Source organism: Marmota monax, unplaced genomic scaffold (assembly GCF_021218885.2).
Source record: "Marmota monax isolate L192 unplaced genomic scaffold, Marmota_monax_Labrador192_F-V1.1 WCK01_AAM20220418_F8-fsc00161, whole genome shotgun sequence".
NCBI lineage: Eukaryota > Metazoa > Chordata > Mammalia > Rodentia > Sciuridae > Marmota > Marmota monax.
In genome coordinates this window covers 80,706-102,366 of record NW_026693511.1, presented here as the reverse complement: position 1 = coordinate 102,366, position 21,661 = coordinate 80,706, and the positions used below count along the sequence as shown (strand labels likewise).

Sequence of the window (21,661 nt, the reverse complement as noted above, 5' to 3'; positions counted from 1 at the left end):
CTATGGAGTGGTGGGTGACACAGAGTACAATGAATACATTCATGAGAACTCACAGCAGGGTGCCTAGATAGTGCCTTGTGATTCTGGGACTGGTCTTCACCATGAACTTGGTTTTGTCAATATAGTAAGAAAAGGTGAGGCAAGATTGTAGGCAGGAAGAGAAGTGAATTAGTGATGGTAGCAGTTGCCAGAGGCTGTTTATACTAATGCTGGTGAGAAAACGGGCCACCTGGGGCAAGAGACCTGATTGAAGCCTTCCCTGATCCCTCAGCAGAGGACCTATTTTAATGACCCAGACGCAGACCAGAAGAACCTGGGTCTGCCCCATCAGGGGGCCAGTTCTGCACCCTTGATCATCCTGCTTACCAGGAATCTCCACCAGCCCTCCTGGAACCCAAGCTGCTACCTTAATGACAGACACCTTGTGGGTTTCTCCTCTGGGTTTGCCTCTTTCCTGACAAGTCAGGCTCCAGCTTGTGTATCTGTTTGCCTGAGCCCCAATGGCCGCCTGTCAGCCATGACCATGGAAAATGGGAAAGAAGACTGCCATGTCTGCAGCCCCTCTCCTGCTCCTCGGGACCACTCTTTCCCATGGTTCCTGTCAGGAGGGAAATAACTGAAGGAAGAGGTCAGGGCAACCAATGGATGGGATATTACTTGCTGTACCTTAGACTTTCCTCAACTCTGCCTAGTCACACTAAATTCTTGTGCCCTTATAGAACCTTGCTTTGGTCCTTTGTATACTCTGCCTTTTTTCCTAGTTGGCTGGTCTTGCCTCAGTTTTATTTCCTTCCTCTAAAATTATTATTTTTGAACCTTTCACACCCAGTCCTTTTAGTGTTCCTCTTGGCCTGCACCATTCTCTCTACTTTCTTGGCTCTGAATCTCCTTGTATCCTAGATCTTGTTTCTTGACTCTGGTTAGATACCTAGGATTTCTCTTGTCAACTCTCCTTGAGCAGGAATCGGTTTGTCCTGGTACTTTGGATAGAAGACATCTCCAGATGGAGAGCTCTGTGTTCAGGTTTACTTGAAGTTGTCTGATTCTATCTGTTGTTGTTGGATGATCATGTTAGGGTCTTAGTATCTGCACTAACTCTCTGCAGATCAGGGGCAGTGACCTTTCACACGTACTTTGGGCAGGTGGTCCTCTTCTGTGCCGAATTCTGGACTGGGGAGAAGTTTTCTCATCCTATATGAGTTTGGGGTTGGGAGGGGTTAGCCCTCTGTAACTGCTGGGTTATGAGGAAGCACATTCCAAGTGTAGGAGTCTCAGGGCTGAGGCCTTGCCTCCTAACCCTGCCTGGAACAAAGCATCTTAATCCTTTAGGCATAAGCCCTGTTCCTATATCTTCAAGCCTCTAAGCACATGTAGGAAAACGAATGGTGTGACTCTACCTTGTGTGCAACCAGAGATATGAAAAATTGTGCTCTGTATGTGTAATATGAATTGCAGTGCATTCTGCTGTCATATATAACAAATTAAAAATTTGAAAAATTAAAAAATAAATAAATGTAGAAAAGTTTCCATTAAAAAAGTTTCTACAACTTTTTTTCTGGCACTTAGAAAATTGATTTTCTTTCTTTTGGTTGAAGTTTGGATTAAAAAGTTATGCTTAGCAGTGAGGTGTCAGCTGAGTATGGGAGACAGTTACGTATGTGGTTGCCAACATGACAAAAGGAGTATTTTTCCCCAAATAGCCTTCAGCAGTACAGAATGGACACAGAAGGCTTCATCCATGTTAGTTGGAAGTTTTACCCTAAACATGAGACAAGGAAAAGGAGCAAGGACATGCAGCAGTTAGAATGACAGTGGCTGGTCCACATGCCTGGCACTGGATAGAAAATGGAGATGTGGGTGGGCTGGAGGCTAAACTGAAGGTAAGCAAATAGTTGTATGGAAGAAACGTCTATAAATTTGAAGCATCTTCAGAAGTGGGCGAGAGAGAAATGTCTGAATTGAGGGTTTGGCAAATGACTGTTTAATCTGAGAATTCCCAGATGAATCTGAGAGGAGGGAAATAACTGAAGGAAGAGGTCAGGGCAACCAATGGATGGGATATTACGTGAATATTGTGGTTCCCTGGGTAAAGCTGGCCTTGGGCCATGGGGCATGACATCCAGTCTTCAGTAAATGAGGATGAGATGGATGATGAAGGGAAGAAGGGGAAGGGGTGGCACAACTGAGAAGCAGGACTCTTCCATGGTGTCTGAATGTGTGGGGCCAAGACACTCCCAGGTCCCTGGTGCTACTGCAGGTGGCCTGACTGCCCATGCCTGGCAGACCCAGCCATGGGTCTGCTGTTCAGAATAGGCAGCTGCATGTTCAGTGAAAGCCATGGGGGCTAGGGATGTGCCATGGGTTCTGCAGGGTATTTAGTATTCCTAAGATGTCTCCTTATTGTGCATGTTTTAAAGAAATACCCCCAGGCTCCAAAAGGGGAGAGTAGTTTTAAGAGTTGGCAATATTATAGAAAGGGCAATATGACAAGTGTAAAGACAGCTAAACCACAAGACAGAAGTCTCCATCCATTTGGCTCACAGTTTTCCAAACATTTCGAATGTTAGCCTAGAAAATCAATGAAAGCCCTGTGCGCCACCTTCTGGAAAAGTCTAGCATCACATTGGCCTCACCCACGTCTTCACCCAGTCCTCGAGCAGGCTCTTGAGCACCTAATTCCTGAGGCTGTGGCAGGAATAATTTAGGGATTGGGTTGTAGGAGATCTCCTCAGCTGTCTGTGTCTCTTGCCCCCTGGGACAAGATACAGCTCCTGCAGACTCAGTACCTTTCCATCTCTGGAAGCCTGATCCCTGATCTCCCATGGCTTCCTTACTAACCAAAAGTACCTCCAGGGCCATTTGTTCTCTGAACCTGAGTTTTCTCCCTGGGATTCCTCTTCTAACCCATGGGGAGCAGGGCAATAGGATTTCTGGTTACCAGGAATTACATCCCTGAGTTTTAGACTCCCAGGTCACCTTTGGGCTCCTGAGCTAGACTGCTGGCCTTCTGGCATGGAGATGTCCTTAGAGTCCCAGAATCTCCACAGAAATCATAAAACTGGGGTCAATACACTCAGAATGTCAAATACACTGACACATTTTGTCTTGATTCCTCATTTATTAAAGGAGATGATATGTCTCCAAGGCCCACCCCCCTCATGATCTTGCAGCCTGGCCTGAGCCACTGGATCGTGAGTCAAGATGGCAACAAATGCCTGAGCCCATCATGCCGGAGCTGCCACTCAGGACCCCATGTTGTGCTGGGGTGAGGGTGTGCACATAAACTCATTCCCTATTCATTGCAGCTTTTAGGGAACCTACCTATGGGCACCCATCTCGTCTGTAACAATGGAATCCACCAAGGACTGTGGTCTTTTTGCCTCTAAAACATTTGAAGTCTTTCCATAGGGTCACTTTGATCCTTGGAATCCACTATTTGAAGAGGAGCTCCCAATGGTGCCACTGTTAAATTCATATATTGAATTTATCCTCCTAAAATTCACAGATTGAATCCTAAGCCTTGTGCCTTAAAATGTGACTGTTTTTGGAGATGAGGTATCTCTAAGAGGTGATTAAATTAAATGAGGTCATGAGGATGGAACCATATGACTGGGGTCTATGAAAAGAGATACACACAGAGGAAAGATCATGGTCAGGCAGAGTGAGAAGGCAGTCACCTATAAATCAAGCCACTTTGAGCCTCAAAAGCATCTGACTCTATTCACACTTCTGTATCTGTGCTTGAGTTTCATCTCAAATGTTACCGTAAATGTCTCAAACATACTTAGTGTTTATTCTTGCTTGACACTATTGGAAAATACTACAAACATTTAAGAGCTGGGGTTTAGGGGAAAACTTAGGTGACTGAAGTCATGCCCTTGAAGGAGTTATGAAGATCCCAGGAGCTCCTCTTTCTCCATGCTTTGCTTCTCAGGAACCATAAAATGAGCATTTTGCTTCACTACACACTATCGGCCATGATGCTTGGTCTCACAAAAAAAGACCCAAAAGCAAATCAACTATAGACTAAAACCTAGAAAATTGTAAACTGAAGAAAACTTTTCCTTTTTTAAGTTGTGTATCTTCGTTTTTTTGTTACAGTAAAGGAAAACTGACCAACCCACCTTCATCTTTGCTAGCCTACAAAATTTTGAGAAAATAAATTTCTGATTTTTAATTCACCCAGTCTAAGATCCTTTATTTTGGCAACCCCAGTGCACCAATACAAAGGATTTTCTATTAATAACCCATTCTTTACATGTAAGGGATAGAAATCCCTCATCTCCACACTGCCCATGACCAGCCCTATTCTCCCAGTGGTTTCAAGCTCCATTTGTAGGAAGGAGGCATCAGGTAGATGTAACCCTGACAGAAAAACAGGTGCTAGGCATCTGAGAGTAGATGCCAAGGAGCTCACAACTGCTCACATGGCTTAGCTTTCTGGGGGACATCATAAAGTGAGGTAAAGAAAGAAGCAAGAGTGAAGGACATGGGGTGACAGGAGTCACACTGGGAGAGGAAAACAGATGGGTAGACTCCTCAACATGTTGATGACAACTTTGGAGGCACCTGTTCAATCCATGGTCACATCTTCAATACTGCCCCCCAAGCCTAATGCTTAACCCAGCAGCAGCTATTGCTTGTGTGGTACAATTCTGATAATTGGATAGGGCATGGACACTGTTATTGTTTGGATAGTGTCCCTCAGGCGTCCATGTGTTTGGTCTCCAGGGTAGTGTCTTTGGGAGGTCCTCTGGACTTTTAGGAGGTGTGGCCTAGGCAGAGGTACTTCAGTCTTTGAGGGCATGTCCTTGGAAGGGATTGTAAGACCTCAGCCTTTCCTGCTTCTCTGTTTTCTTCGCTCATGCTACAAGCAGTTTGCTATGCCACATGCTCCTAGCATGACGCACTGCCTTCACCAAAGGCCAAAGAATGGGTTGCCTGATCTTGGACTACATCCCCTGGAACCATGAGCTAAAGAGGTCTTTTTTCTTTATCAGTTAAATACCCCAAGTATTTTATTGAACTAATGCAAACCTGACTGGGATAGACTTCTTGACTCAGACTGGATCAATGTGTTCCTGGGGAGCATCTAATTAAACTCTGCAAGTTGTCTAAGCAGAAGATGAACAGCCATGTGCATAAAGAGATAGAGATGGTGGGAGTAGGAACCTGGTGTCGTGAGAAGAAACTGGTCTATACCAGAGGCTACATGACCCAGAGACCAGGAAGATCTAAAAGTGAAGGCCAAGTGTGGTTCCTGTGGGATTTATAGGGTGTTGACCCACTAAGGCCAGGATGCCCTCATTTTTGCAGCCACTACAAACTTGTCCTTCTGTCTCCTCTTGGGTCCTCCCTCTATATAGCTTGTACAGACCTTAAATGGGTGTCTTTTTAATGTTTCCATGGAAATTCTCCAGCTGACATAAGAAGTGAGCATACTGCCTATAATCTGGGGTAACATTCTGAAGTAGTCTGTGAATTTCTGCAAGCTTTGTGTTTCATCTAAAATATTCATGATTTAGAAATGGACTTACTCATATTTGGAAATATTTTTCATATGCTCTTAAAGGAGATCCTCCTTCTGCATGGTTGTGGTAAAGTCCTGTGGCCAGAAAGCCTCATAAGGTTACAGTCCTTATGGTTTCCCAAGTCACCTAGTATGCAGCCTGTGTGGGTCCTTGATCCTTGCGACTATGGTGAAGTTGAGCGCCTGGGCCTGGTCACTGCCCTACCTCTCCTCTGGAGTCTACTGATACGTAGGTGTTCTCTCTAACTCCTCCATTCCTGTCTCTGGCTCCACTCTACCCCCTGATTCAGAGAGACTGACTGTCACCACTCAGGACTTTCAGCCTGATACAAGCAGGAGGGAGGTGACTTCATGCCTCTTGCTTCCCACTTAGTGGTACTTCATAGGGCTCCAGAAAACCACCACAAAACAAGTGGCCAACAAACAGCAGGAATCTATTTCTCATAATTCTGGAGATTTGGATATCCAAAAACAAATCAGAGTCTGGTGAGAATCTGGTTCACTGTGGGTGTTTTGGGCTTTGTCATCTCATGGTGGAAGGGGCAAAGCAGTGCCCCAGGGCCTCTTTTATAAGACATAAATCCAATTGGTGAGGCACTGCCCTCATGGCCTAATCCCCCTCTCTAGAGTTCCACACACACACACAATACCATCTCCCTGGGCATAGGGATCTCCACGTAGGAATTTTAAGGGGATGCAAACACTTTCAGACCTTAGCATGTGGACTTACACTGCCCCCACCCTCCCCAGATGGCAGATTGTGGGACTTCTCTGTCTCCATGTGAATCTGTAATAAATATCCTCTTATGTAAATGTGAACTTATCCTAAACATGTGACACTAGCAAGGGCTGGCTACCTGCTTACTTAAAATGTGAACAGGACAACAGAGAGGAGAGAGAGAATACAAAACTGAATGGGTCCATAGATTACTTATCTGTGCAAAGTGTCTAGCACATCACAGGAGCAAGCACTTGAGTGGTAAATGGGCTTACCTTCTTTCACCTTGATTTTCTCTACATTCTGGGCCTACTTAGGGGTTCTGGTCATAGACAAAGGGTTGGGGGTGCTTCTTTAAGGCCACAGCTTGCATAGGCACATATGCTCCAACTGGGGTGTAGAGGCACGTGCTGTGCACTGGTGCTTATAGAGGAGGCCTGTAACTCCCCGCACTAAGTGTCAGAGGGAGGCTCTTAGCTTCAGGGAGCTCAAGCGTCCATTTAGTTTTGGAGATTGCACTGAGGGATAAAGGGAGAGGTTGAACACTAAATTTTAGGAGGATCCATCCAGGGGGACAGGCTACTCCACTATCAGTGGTGAGGGAGGCTCTCCCCAGCCAGGAGCCATGGCCAGCCTCCAGCCAAAGGAGCTACATCCTGGAATCCATAGGCTGGAGAGAAGTGGATGCATTGCTCTAAAATGCCCATCCCACCCTACCCTTGCATGTGTGTCTGTGACCCTTCTCTCTGGACCCAGTCAGATGAAGATGCACATGGGGACCATGCCAAGTGCTAGCCAGACTTCAGTACCCTCTGCCTAAACACCTCTACCTGACCAGCAGTCAAGTGGGAACACTTGGGTGTTTCTGTATATACACAATGAGAGACTTTTATTTGTTGCAAAACAAAAACAGAATAACATAAATTTTTGACCCAGTAAGGCTTACCTCCCATGACAACTGACAGGAAGTGAGATGTAGAAGGGCTGATTATTCTCTGAAGCACTCAGGGTTGCTCTGGGAATGACCCTCCAAATGGGACCAAATCAACCACTGAATGCACACTCAGGTTTGGAGCTTCCTTGTCCACTTTCTTGGCTTTGACTTGACTTATTTTCCAGGAGTTTTTGGATGCCTCCTCTACTCAGCTGGGAGGCAGATGTGTTGCCAGAGGCCGGAAGGGTTGGGAGATGATTAGGTACCATCAGCTGTTAGGACTCAGATGTGGGGCAGAGACTGTGGTAACTCAAGACAGTGTAGGAAAAACAAATTGAAGAAAAAAATAGTAACTCCTGGAAGGGATGTTTTGAAATTCTGCAAAGAGCCTCTACATACACAACACAATCTATTCCAGCATATTTTCTTTCTTTGAAAACGTAAGGGACAGTATGGCTTCCACTATTCATCCAAATCAATCAATACTAATTACAACCCAAAATGTGGCTTATTATTCCCTGATCATGCCTTAGAAAACCACAACTGAAAATATAAATATGTACTTTATGTGGAAGGTTGCAAGGCTACTACTAAATTAACTTATCAAGATAAATTAGAAATGACTTGGCCACCTGGGCCATAATTTCCCACCCTCCTGAGGACATCAAGGCCCCGTAGGGCTCCCATGCCTGTGGGGGGGGGAGGGGTTTTGGGAGGCCATGCTGACACTGGTGTACACCCTGGGTGGCAAGATGCTGCATGGTGAACTTAGCTGTGTGGGACTAGTTTTCTTCTCTGGTGTTGAAGAGCCCACAAGGGAGGTTTACCTCCTTCAATGAAATTCAGAGGATCTTTTGAAATCCCCTGTGCTGTCATTGTGAGGTATCTAAAAGGAGAAGTCTCATTTCTAGAATAAATTTTTGTCTCCATGCAGGACATATTCAGAATTCTGGGAGTCAAAAAATAAAAACAAGAGATGTGCAGTACAGGGGATGAAAAATTCAATTACATCATTTTGCAAAAAATGAGGGAAGAATACTGAGGATAATGTTTGTGTTCAAAGATTTTTAGGACTTTTGTTTTTATAGAGAACTTGGCATAAGCCCTATTCTTCTCAGCTCTTGGTGACCAGGCTATTGGGGATGGGACTCATGCATGCCACACTCCAGACTGCTTTGTTCTGGCTGGTGCATCATAAGTATAATATTAATTCTGCCTATCCAAGAGCAAGGTAGATCTTTTAATCTTCTAAGTTCTTCTATTTCTTTCTTTAAGGCCCATGTATTTTATTTATTTATTTATTTATTTATTTTGAGGCTATTGTAAATGGGGTAGTATCTCTCCAGGTGACATACCTATACTGATCAGCAGCAAACCCCAACACCTCTTCACTATAAACCAAGACTCAATACATATTCAGCAACAAAGACCTCTTATTCTTAAGTTTTGGGTCTTTTAGAAGTAGGGCAAGGGTGGTAGGGGTGACCTAGGGAGTCTATAGATTTCCGGGCAGAGGGAGGGAGCAGGGGCAGTATTCTGAAAGACTGGGAGTACCTAGGTGGGGGGTGCTGGCACTGAGGGTAGCTGTTGAGGGAAAAGCAATCCCTGCTGGGTTGCAGGCGTATCCTTGGGGTGCACAGTGTATGTGGCATGGAGCAGCACTCTCGAGCTGGTTGAAGATAGAACTCTGGGGTCCATAGTTCTTGTGGGGCAGGGATATTTGGGGAACAGGGTGCCTGTGTGAAGTGGAAACATTCCCTACTGGGTTGCAGGACAATCCTTGGGCTGCAGGGAATCTGTGCACATGGAGGTCTCAACAGGGCAAAGTTGCCGCAACTCCTCTGTAGGGAAGAGAAGAAAGAGAAAGTCACTGAGATGCTTCTGGAATTGGGCCAGAAGACTTCAGTTGCCTGGATTAAGGCAGTGGAGTCAGGACCAGTCAGGACTGACAGAGTGGCCTTGTTGATGCTCTCTGTTAATCAAATCAAATCATATTCAAGATGGAGTCACTTGGGTCAACCTCTAACAAAAATGAAAGATATGATACATGAAGTTGAGAGTTTATGGAGGAGGAGATTTCATGTACATGTGCCTGACTAACAAGAGCTATCCCTAAAAATTCTGCCAGAATCACAACTTTGCGTAAAGCCTGCCACAAAGCTTTAAAATTAATGACTTCCCAAATATAACAGCTCCATACCAGTCAATGACCTAGATGCCTATTGTCTAATTCATTTTTAAATCCTTGACACAAAAAATACTTCTGTAAGGACTTCTTTTCAACATTGTGTTGGTTCCACACTTGTTATTGGCCTTTTATACACTTTCCAAATTCTTGTGGACAGCGGTTGTTCCAAAATAATTTATGTAGTATGCCTTTTTTTCCCTTTGAAGTTCCTCTTTCTCCAATCCTCTTTATATGCCCATAATTTAATATGGTGTGATTCCCATGCAGTACTCTGCCACTACCATATAACTCTTTGTGTTTAAAGAATCTCTCTCTCTCTCTCTCTCTCTCTCTCTCTCTCTCTCTCTCTCTCGTTGCTATTTAGTTTGGCATGTTTGGTGTTGGAAGTGGGATGTGAAGCAAGACCATCATCAGAGGTGATCAGAGATTCCTGGAACTAAGAATGGCACCAACACTGAGTTCCTTTTTTTTATCCATTTTTATGGCTCATCTTTTTTCATTCTGGTGAATTTTTTTTTCTGAAACTGAGCCCCTCTCTTTTTGATAGAGTTTCTACTGACTTTACCTGAGATCTTTCTTGAATAAGACTGACTTAGGTGAAGAATCTCTCATCCCTCTTAGGATTATGAAAGACTTTTTGCAAGTCTTTCCTCATGTAAGGATAATCATCCTTCTGGTTTGAGTGTTGTGGTTTCTAAGAACCTAAATTTTATCTGTAAATTCTTCATATCTTTTCTGGTGAATCCACTCTTTGTTTTGTATGCCTGATTAAATATTTCATTTCATCTGTACACTTAGTTTAAAAATTTGGTGGGCAATTTTATTTTTTCTCTATTTTGGTTTGTTTGCATGATGTGTAAATGATTCGGTTCTTCTCCCTATTTGTTTCTGAACTTCATTCAAGAACAAAATTGAACATTCTAAACATTACATCTGCTATGGCCACTGAAAAGTCACTAGGGCATTTGTCACCATCTATGAAGGATTCTAATCTTTGAAGAAGTCTCCTAGAATGAGGATAATCTGGGCATGCATAGGCAAGATTACCACTAGAGAAGCTGCTTGTCTTAAAGCAATTTCAATGCACTTACAGAACACTTGGTCAGAGAAACTATAGCAAAGATTGTTCACCAAACAAATCTGTGACAAGTATACTCCTCAAAGCAAGACACCTTGCTTAAAAAATTAAAATTTATTGACAAGACTTAAGGATTTTTCTTTTCCTCCCAAAAGATAGCAAAAAAAAAAGTGGGATCTCAAAATTCCAAATATGTCAAAAAGGTTCTGCCTCAGGAACTCCGCTAGCTACATTATGATTCATTCTCATGCACAATTTTAAACGGATTGGAAGTTTATGCCAAGGATAAATTCTTTTATTTATTCTTGGTTTTAATTCTTGCACTATAGGACTCTTATTAAGGAATTTGGGGTCTAATCCCACATGATGAAGATTAGGGCCTACTTTTTCTTCTATTAGATGCAGTCTCTGATTTAATTCTTGGGTCCTTGATCCACATTGAGTTGAGTTTTGTGCATGGTGAGATATAGGGGTTTAATTTCATTTTGTTGCATGTAGATTTCCAGTTTTCCCAGCACCATTGTTGAAGAAGCTATCTTTTCTCCAATGCATGTTTTTGTCACCTTTGCTAGTATAAGATAATTGTAATTTTGTGGGTTAGTCTCTGTGTCCTCTGTTCTGTACCATTGGTCTACCAGTCTGTTTTGGTGCCAAGACCATGCTGTTTTAATTACTATTGCTCTGTAGTATAGTTTAAGGTCTGGTATAGTGATGCTACCTGCTTTACTCTTCCTGCTAAGGATTGCTTTAGCTATTCTGGGTCTCTTATTTTTCTAGATGAATTTCATGATTGCTTCTTATATTTCTATGAGGAATGTGCCGCAGTCTGGCTGGGCACAATCAGGAGCCACTTGTCAAAAGAAACTAACTTTATTTTTAGAACCACACACGACAAACAAAATAGTCTCTCAGGAAAAACCCTCAGAGCCTCAACTGCCACCACAGGCTTTCCCCAAGCCTCTCTCTCCCCCACAAGCTTCTCCCCACCTCCCACAATCCTCCTGCTCTTGAGGCCGATTGGCTGGGTCACGTGGGCGGAGCCAAAAAAGTCCCCCAATGAGCAGCTCCGTGGTCTGAAAGGGCAGGGAAACAGTCCAATGAGCATCACCGCAGAGGAGCCAATCAGCTAGATGTTGCTGGGGCCGAGGAGCCAATCAGCTAGATGTTGCTGGGGCCGCTGTGAGCCAATCATCAGCCAGCAGCTGGAAGTTTGCTGGCAGCTGGAAGTTTGCTGGGGCCCCTTTGGCTGTGGCTCTCAACAGAATGCCATTGAGATTTTGATTGGAATTGCATTAAATCTGTATAGTACTTTCGGTAGTATGGTCATTGATAATATTAATTCTGCCTATCCAAGATAAGGTAGATCTTTCAATCTTCTAAGGTCTTCTTTGATTTCTTACTATAGGGTCCTGTAGTTTTCATTGTATAAATCTTTCACCTCTTTCGTTAAGTTGATTCCCAAGTATTTTATTTTATTTTTTTGAGGCTATTGTAAATGGGGTAGTTTTCCTCATTTCCCTTTCTGAGGATTTGTCACTGATATACAGAAATGTCTTTGATTTATGGGTGTTGATTTTATAACCTGCTACTTTGCTGAATTCATTCACTAGTTCTAGGAGTTTTCTGGTGGAGTTATTTGAATCTGCTAGGTATAGAATCATATCATCAGCAAATAGTGCTAATTTAAGTTCTTCTTTTTCTGTGTGTATCCCTTTAATTTCTTTCATCTGTCTAATTGCTCTGGCCAGTGTTTCAAGAACTATGTTAAATAGAAGTGGTGAAATATGGCATCCCTGTCTTGTTCCAGTTTTAGAGGGAATGCCTTTAATTTTTCTCCATTTAGAATGATGTTGGCCTGAGGCCCAAGAATTAATAAATGGGATGGATTCAAACTAAAAAGTTTCTTCTCAGCAAAAGAAACAATCTGTGAGGTGAATAGAAAGCCTATATCCCGGGAGCAAATTTTTACCCCTCACACATCAGATAGAGCACTAATCTCCAGTATATAAAAAACTCAAAAAGCTAAGCCACCAAAAAACAAATAAGCCAATCACAAATGGGCCAAGGACATGAACAGACACTTCTCAGAAGAAGATATACAACCAATCAACAAATATATAAAAAATGCTTATCATCTCTAGCAATTAGAGAAATGCAAATCAAAACTACTCTAAGATTCATCTCACTCCAGTCAGAATGGCAGCTATTACAAAGACAAACAACTATAAGTATTGGTGAGGATGTGGGGGAAAATGTATACTCATACATTGCTGGTGGGACTGCAAATTGGTGCAGCCAGTATGGAAAGCAGTATGGAGACTTCTTGGAAATCTGGGAATGGAACCACCATTTGACCCAGCTATCCCTCTCCTCAGTCTGTATCCAAAGGACTTAAAAACAGCATACCATAGGGACACAGCCACATCAATGTTTATAGCAGCACAATTCACAATAGATAAACTGTGGAGCCAATCTAGATACCCTTCAGTGGATGAATGGATAAAAAAAATATGGCATTATATGCACAATGTAATTTTACTCAGCAGTAAAAGAGAGTAAAATCATGGCATTTTCAGGTAAATGGATAGCGTTGGAGAAGATAATGCTAAGTGAAGTTAGCCAATCCCCCAAAACAAATGCCAAATATTTTCTCTGATATAAGGAGGCTGAATCATAGTGGGGTACGGAGGGGGAGCCTGGGAGAAATAGACAAACTCTAGATAGGGCAGAGGGGTGAGAGGGAAAGGGAAGGGGCAGGGGGTTAGAAAGGATGGTGGAATGTGATGGGTATCATTATCCAAAGTTATGTATGAAGACACAAATTGGTGTCAACATACTTTATATACAAACAGAGATATAAAAATTTGTGCTATATTTGTGTAATAAGAATTGTAATGCATTCTGCTATCATTTATTTTTTTAAAAATCAATAAAAAACAAGAATAAATTCTTAAACTACAACTATAGGGCTAAATAATATGAGGCCACTGGAAGGCTTCAGTGCTGATCTAGGAGAATACTGGAGACTGGGAAGCCATCCTTTGTCATCTATCCCTTTCCCTGCCCCAGTTCTGAAGAAGAGATTGTCTGCTATGTCCTTATTTAGCCTCTTGCTTCACCCTCCCTCCCCAGACTTGAAAAGATCACCATCTCAGTACCTAACCCCTGAAAGGTGCCAGTCACCCATCACATGTTCCAGCTTATATCCCAGTATGTCCTGCTATAGGGCTTTACACTGAGAAACAAAGAAGAAAACAACCAACACAGGAAAAGAAAGAAGAGCTCTGGAAAAATCCTATAATCACAGGAGATTATTAGACATGTGACTACTCTCTTGACCTACCACACAGCCAAGGAGCAGGACTGTCCAAATTTATCCTGATACTGGAGTGGGTAACTTCTGTTAGGAGCAAGTAACTGGAAGGTGGGCCAGAACTGGATCTAGAGAGAGGACCCAGGCACTCCTGGTCATATGGCTACATGGATCACCTGGTCCATCACTTATAATTACCACAGCATGACTGTATTTATTTACAGACCATCTCAATACCTAATCCATGGTCTCCAAAACACTTTCCTTTGCCTTCATGCATGTTGGATCTAAAATGGTTCCTTGTGACAGAAAAAAGAGCAAAAATATATTATTTACAGGACCATGTCTAACTAGAAGTATTCATTCATACATTCATCAACGAGAGCTCTATATCTGTGGACCTAGATTCAAAACAACAACTTCTTCTGGACATCTTGTTTCTGTTAACAGTCCAACCTGTAAGGCTGGTGCATTGTCTGTCTCCCACAGTCCACACCTGTGCAACAATGAGAGCTGTCACAAACAGCTTTACAACTGAATTGATAAAGATAGTATATGATTTTCTGCATTGTGCTTCACCAGGTCCAGGTTGCCCCAGGACATTTTCAGTGTTTGTTTCCTTTGCTTGGAAGGAATTCCCCTGCTTTTCTCTTCACTGACTTCTTATCAATTTGTTTCAGTCTTCTCTAGTCAACCAGATATTTGCTGACATATTAGTGACTTTGAATTTTCTGGATAGAATTTGTCATTCTCAAACATTCTCCAAAGAAAATGTAAGAATGTCATGATGGTATGACATTCTTCTGGTTCACTCCATCTCCCCAACACCTGCTGTGGAATCATCTTTGCCGAGTTAACGGATATAATTAAGACTGTGAATCTATTCCTTTGTGAGTTCTTTCCACAACTCTCATGACTGCTGTGCTAAAATCAAATATTTAATTGTAACTTTAAAATTTTAAATGTTTTTATTTAAAACATTTTTTTCTATTTTAAATGTTTTTATTAGTACATTATATTTACACATAATAGTCTGATTCATTTGACATAATCATACATGCATGGAATGTAATTTGCTCCATTTCAATTCCCTGTGCTCCCTTTCTCCCTTCTCTCTTCCCTCATCAAGCTCTGTTCTCCTTCTTCTATTTTACTGCTCTTTATTCTATTTATTATTTTTTAAATTGATATATTATGGATATACAAAAAGATAAAAATTACTATGGTATATTCATATATGCACATAGCATAGTTTAGTCAATTTCACCCCACAGATCCTCTCATTTCTCTTTCCTCCCCTCAAATATATTCCCCTTACTCTACTGATCTCCCTACTGTTTTCATGGGATTGCCCCCACTTTTTTCCCCCTTGCTTCCATATCTAAGAGGAAACATTTGACCCTTGACTTTCTGAGCCTGCCTTATGTGACTCAGCATGATGTTCTCTAGTTCCATCCTTTTACCAGCAGAGGCCACAATTTCATTCTTTTTTATGGCTGAGTAAAACTCCACTGTGTATATATACAATTTTTTCTTTATCCATTCATCTGCTGATGGACAGACACCCGGGCTGATTCCAGAACTTGGCTATTGTGAATTGCACTCTATAAACATTGATGTAGCTGTATTTCGATAGTATGCTGATTTTACATAATATTAGTGATAGTTTTTACATATTTAATTGTTTTAATTATTTAGAATTTATATTAGTATGTCATGGAATAAGACTTCATTTTGTGCTTTTCCCCAGTAGTTTACATAATTCTGAGTGCACACTCTGGCCCACAATCACCACTGAGGGCCATGACAATGGTCACACAGTCTATTTGGTCCAGGTAGTGTTTGGTTGGTTTGGGGCATCATTTTATGCACGCATTGTCTTAGTTATTTTAATTACTGAGGCTTAATATTTGTAGGATAAGGCAAATCTTCTCTCTCTGCTCTTCTTTTTCAAAAATTCCTTAGCTCTTCTTAATTTTGTAGAATTTCAGGTGAATTTTGTAATCATATTGAACAAATTTCTTAAGAATGCTTCATTGCAAATTTTGCTACAGTAGTATTATGTGCGTGAATTTCTCAAGGAAAAGTCAACATCGTGGTTCAGGATTTTAAATTTTCCAATCTTCTCTCACAAACAACAAATAAAGTTTTGTGGTTTCTTCTCATCATAGGTAGGTACATTTTTATTATACTTTTGTTTGTTCCTAGCTCCCCACTCCCTGCATTTACTCCAGAGCATGAGCAATCATTACAGTTCTGGTATTCATCATCTTCTGTGGGAGGCATTTGACGTTTTTCAAGAGCAGAGTCACAGGGCACTAGTACTGAGGTATGGATCAGCAGGTGGACGGATGGAGAGGAGACAGGGGACATCAAACAGCAGAGTATAGAGTCTAGTCAGTTACAGAGACCCTGAATCTATGAAGGAAGCATAATGGGATGAAGAAGGTTGTCTGGAAGTCAAGAGGGCGCCTTCATTTCTTGCTATCTTTGTTGATTTCAGAGATCCAAGCCAGAAACCAATTATTTATCACATTGGCTTAACCACTTCACAATGAAGGGGCATTTCCCAAAGTGTTTGGCAAATGTTTGATCAATAGTCATTACTGCCAGTGTTTTTAAGTTTCAGCTCTATTTCTAGATTTCTTGATATTTCATAGGAAGGAACCTGTATTTGTATAGGGTGGTGAGGAGTAAGAGGGCAACCCTTGCCACCACAATCCCAAAGTTAGAAAGTAAGACTTTCCTACAGAACAGGTGTTTAATTTAAGAGTCCTGGAAAGCTGAGACCCCACTCCAGCTTTATCACACCTGCCCCTTGGTTTAGCTTTCTCCATGGGCAGAGTCAGACAGAAAAGAAGGCAGCAGTCGCTCAGGCATGAATGCATCCCGTGGCCCATTGTTATCAAGCTCACCTTGCTACCCAGACCAACAATTTTAACCTACAGACATGGATCAGTTCAAATTTATAAGGAGCATGGTAAGTGATGTGAAAATTGAAATATGATTATTCAAAAATGTTTTTTATCATTCACATTTAGCACTGCAAAAAGATGCACTTTCCAGGTATTTCCATAGATCACTCTGATAACACGACATTGGAATGAGGTGACATTGGGAGATGAATGAGCTCAGCAAGTTAATGAATCTGTTCAGATGGAGCTGGTCTTGAACTCACAGGAACTGCTATCTCCTAAAGCCTCATTTCCACCTAGAAGGGCTCTCTTCCTGCTTATGCAGGAAGGTCATGCAATTTTGATATATTACCAGATGGATTCAAGGAAGGACGGACCTGGATGAACTTGCCAAGCAGGCTGGGCCATGTCTTACTCTATATATGCAGGACTGCGGCTGAAGCATGTCTGAGTGAGGACTTGGAAGTGAGCCTACCCTGGGGTCACTTCACAACCTAGTCATACCATTTAGCAACCCTGCCATACTAAGCCCATTACTAAACATTAGAGTCTCGGTTTCCACCATTGAAAAATGCAGACTAGTAACTATTTCCAAGGACAAAGATGGAGTCACATATATGGCCAATAGATTGGAGTCAGACCATTGGATGTTGGCCCTGTTGCCTCATGGTTGCGTGGCTGTGACCAGGTTACTTGACTTTGTAGGGCCTGTAGCTTCCTTCCAACAATAGAGTAGATGGTTTGGTTAAGCCTCAGTTTGTGGAGAGTACTTAGAACAGTGCCTATATCAATACAGCTCTTATCCCTCCAGGGCTGCTGTGAGAATGAAATGAGATCCAGATCCTGACAGGCCTCCTTCAGTGACAGGCACAGGATGGGTGTACATTGGAAAGCCTGTGCCATTATTGTAGGTATTCTACTCAGGGAGCGAGAGTGAGATTTCACATTAGCCTGATTTTCCTAACTGATTTTGGAGGCACACTTTCGACAAACTTAATGATCTGCCATATAAGGCAAAGAAGGAAGAGAATCTCACCCTTGAAGGGAGGCATGATTTGGCTCAAGATTAAGAAATGGAACTGAATTTTGTTGCTTTGTTTTGTATGTATGTAAAAGTTGGTCTCAAAGGGGTTACAATTAGAAAACTTCCTTTGGGAAATTGAAGGCCACGGGGCAGAGACACACTTAAAAAAAAAGTTGAAAGTAAACAAGATGGACTGCGTTCACTATGAAAATGCAAAGGTTTGGGGTAAACTGAGCCTTCTTAGAATTTCCTGGGTTATGATGTGTTGAAGTGCAAAAATGTCTGGATTTGTTGAAAGAAGCAAATAAATGAGGCTTTAAGAGATAGCAGTTCCTGGGAGTTTAAGACCAGCTCCATCTGAACAGATGGAGCTGAGCTCATTCATCTCCCCAGGCCTGTTTGCCTTTCCATGTCAGGAAGAGGAGATTCGAAACAGCCTTCCCTCTGGGTGGAATGTGGGTGGAAGGAGGGCACCACTAGTTTTATCAGGATTCTAACACTACTGCTTCCACTTCCTGCCAAACCTTGCAAAAGGGCCTTTATGAAGCCCTGAGAGGAACTTCAGGAAGAGAGGTAAGGGGGACATAGGTTGGCTTGAAATGATAGATAGCTGACACTTGTCCTAGGCAAGACCCCTGACTGGTACCCCCATATATAACACCTGGACTTGAGCTACTGAGCCAGATTTAAGTCACTCAAAGTGATCTTTAGCAGGTTTCCACTAGAAGGGCTCTCTTCCTGCTCATGCAGAAAGGTCATGCAATTTTGATATATTACCAGATGGATTCAAGGAGGGACCAGGATGAACTTGCCAAGCAGGCTGGGCCATGTCTTACTCTATATATGCAGGACTGCAGCTGAAGCCTGCCTGTGCCCTGTAGAGGATTGCAGATCTCACCTGACACCCACTCATCTGCTTCATTGGCTGGCTCACTTTAAGCCCTGGGACCAGTATACTGAAAGCTTGAAAGGAGAGACCTAGAAATCCTCCCAACATCCCTAACTACGTGGAACCCAAAAGAAGCCTTACATGGCACTCAGTGGGTCTGTAAGACTGTGCACTGGAGGGGCTATGTATAAATGGACAGTGGCAGTGAGCCAGAAGAGAGGTCCTGTAAGGCATAGCTATGGATCTTCTTGGGTTTAGGTGAGAGATGGGGTTGATTTCACATAACTCTAGATGTTTCTATTGACTGAGTAGCTGTGGGCAAACCTCTGGCTCTCTCTAGGTGAGCATCTGTTTTGACCTTAGTGTCACCAGATGGACATTCTTACCCATCAGATTTCAGGGTGGACATGCTGAGATGATAGTGAAGGAGTCTCACAGAGCTAGGCTGCTCTAAGTGCTCTCTATATGCAATCACTTGACCACTGTCCTCCAAATTTTTGTTCAAAGGCCTGACCAATCCCCAACCCATACTTTGTTGGACAGGAAGGCATTTCTGGCTTCTTTTCTATGTCCAATTTTGGCCTCTGGCCCTTTCTCAGCTTGAGGTGCCCCATTTTTACAGCTGTTCATCTAGTTCTGTCCCTTCTGACTGAATGGAATTCTCAGGGTGGGTGTCTCCTTTTGTTCAGAGCACAAGACTGGTGTGTGCGTGTGTGTGTGTGTGTGGGGGGGTATTGCAATATGGAGAGGCTCCACAACCTCCTGGAGGAATCTCAGAGCCTCTATCACCAGGTTATGCCCTGCTGCAAGTCAAAAGGCAACAGAGGTCTCCTCATCCACTTCTTATCAGTAGTACCCAGAGGCTTTCAGCCAGCATGGACCTACTAAATATGCACAAAGCACCAGCCAATGAGGGCCTGATTTGACTCGATTCAGGAAGTTTCACCTGGGTAGCAATCACACAATTTCTGGGCACTGACAATCATCCTCCAAGCCCTGAACCCTATCTTTATGGAGAGCTTGAGAATGGGGTGTCCAGGCAGATGAGTCCCAGGGCCGTCACGGGAGGACTCTCAAAGGTAAGGCCTCATCAATGCAGCCTTCCAGTGACCTCATCAATGTAACCATCACAAGGTCATAAAGCTGATCTCATAGGGGATTGGGCAGGGGAAGGAAGTGAAACAGACATCAAATCAAGTCCAACTCTCTGAGTCCTTGAGTTTGAACATGGGCAAGTCACTCAATTTTTCTATGCTTTAGCTCCCCAGGTCAGACTGGAAATCTATTAGAACCTACTGTACAGTTACCGGGACGATGAAAATAGGGAAAGTTCTGAGGCTTGCCTTTGGCCCACAGGATGACTCACTAAATAACAGCCATCAATCAGTATTGTGACATCCCAAGGAAAACAACTAAGTGATGTGTTTTTTCCCTATTGTCACCAGATAATGAAAGAAGACCAGAGCTTTAACACCTGGTAAAGGGGTCAGTGTTGGCCACGCAGCACTATCAACCACATCCACCAGCCCTGCTGGTCTCCAGTAAATAGCAGGAGGACTGCACAGGGGCCATCCACAGACACTGTTAGGGAAACTCATGAGGGACCTGACCTGTCCCATGTCTTAGGCATTCCTTCTAGGCATAGACCTAGTCATAGCTCTGAAGCTCTGAGGCTCTGAGGCAACTGTCCAAGGGCCAAAACGGTGGCCATTCTTCCCATTGGGAGCATCCCCATGTTTGGCTCACCTGGTCCCCAGGATGATTACCAAGTCAATGGCATTGGGTGGCAGCTTGGGTGGAAATACTGGCATCATAAGTCAGTATTGCCATGAAAAACAAATATTGGGAAGGATGTGTGGTGGGCAAGCAGACGTCTTCAAAGGGGAACATGTGGTGGGCCTGGAGTCCTGGGCAGAAGCTCCAGGAAAGGGAGGGGGCACACAGGGAGAGGGTAGAAAAGAGGTATCAATGTCCTTCTCATGATCAGGTACCTGAGACCTGGACAGAGAGAAGAGGAAGGCAGTGAGGAGGCCAGAATAGGGCAGCACATGGCCTCAAGCTCTGGAGTTCAGGCCTCTCTGGCCCTGAGTGGATAGGCCCAGGCCTTGCAGACTGGAACAGACCATTGGTAGTGGCCTTGTCCTCTGGAGAGCATGTTTTGGCTTCTTTGTGACCCATTATCAGGGGATTTGCAGGCCTGGCTTCTCAGCTGTCTGTCAAGCTTTAGAGGGGCTAGAAGCTCCCGGGAGGAGTAATGTATCCAACCAAGACAGGCAGAACCAGGGAGGAGGAGCACAAAGCTGGTGGTAATTGGGTTCTCTTCCTTCCTCAACACCATTTTTTTTTTGTGGGAGCCTGTGCATCCCTGTTCCAGGCCCAAGGCTGTTGCCTGGCCTGCTTCTTCCTCACCAAGATGGGCCCTGGCACTTCTGGGCTAAGGAGGGCTCCTCAGGCTTTGACATTATATCCTAGGGCTCAACCCCTGCACAGGGAACTTGTGATGCCCTTCAGGGTCTGTATCTGTGCCTCTTCCTGTTGTGACTCTTGTCATACTATCTTAGTGAGCTGTAGAGTCAGTGGGTTGTGCTTTTTCTTTGTTCTGTCTGAGGACAATGACATTTCTTGAGTTTTCATGGTGGGAAGAAGGTGGCTCAGCATTGGTCCTTTTTGTTTTTATTGTCCTTGACCTTGAAAGTCTCTCTGTGATTCACTGTGTCTTGACTCATCTACCATAAACCGGCACTCTAACACCAAAACCACTTCCAGAGTCGGACATGGTCTCTGAGTACCAGAGACTGGCCAGAAGTCAACGACTGGCCACAGTCCAGAATTCTGAATGCTGATAAAAATGCCATCATTGCAGGAATAAGTCATCTAGGATGGAGTGAACCCTTGTGTCTACTGGCCTCCCTAGCCAGAAGCTTGCGGTGGGCCTCTGGTTATCCTCTAGCATGAAATGATCCAGGACCAGTTCCACAAAACCAAGTCCTATCCAGGGCTCAGGATTTTATGAAATAAACTAGCTACCCTGTCAACCAGGGGGTCAAAACAGCCCCATCAAAGGGCCCTTCT

General features: G+C 43.3%; 1 protein-coding gene across 1 annotated transcript in view; it reads right to left on the bottom strand.

The window, feature by feature from the left end:
- Nucleotides 1–8,621: 8,621 nt before the first annotated feature.
- Nucleotides 8,622–21,661, bottom strand: part of Antxrl (ANTXR like) — a 36,595-nt gene continuing 23,555 nt past the window's right edge. The window contains 3 exon segments of the mRNA XM_058583660.1: nt 8,622–9,023; nt 14,218–14,257; nt 20,356–20,417. Of these exon segments, the coding sequence (XP_058439643.1) occupies nt 8,622–9,023; nt 14,218–14,257; nt 20,356–20,417 (504 nt within the window).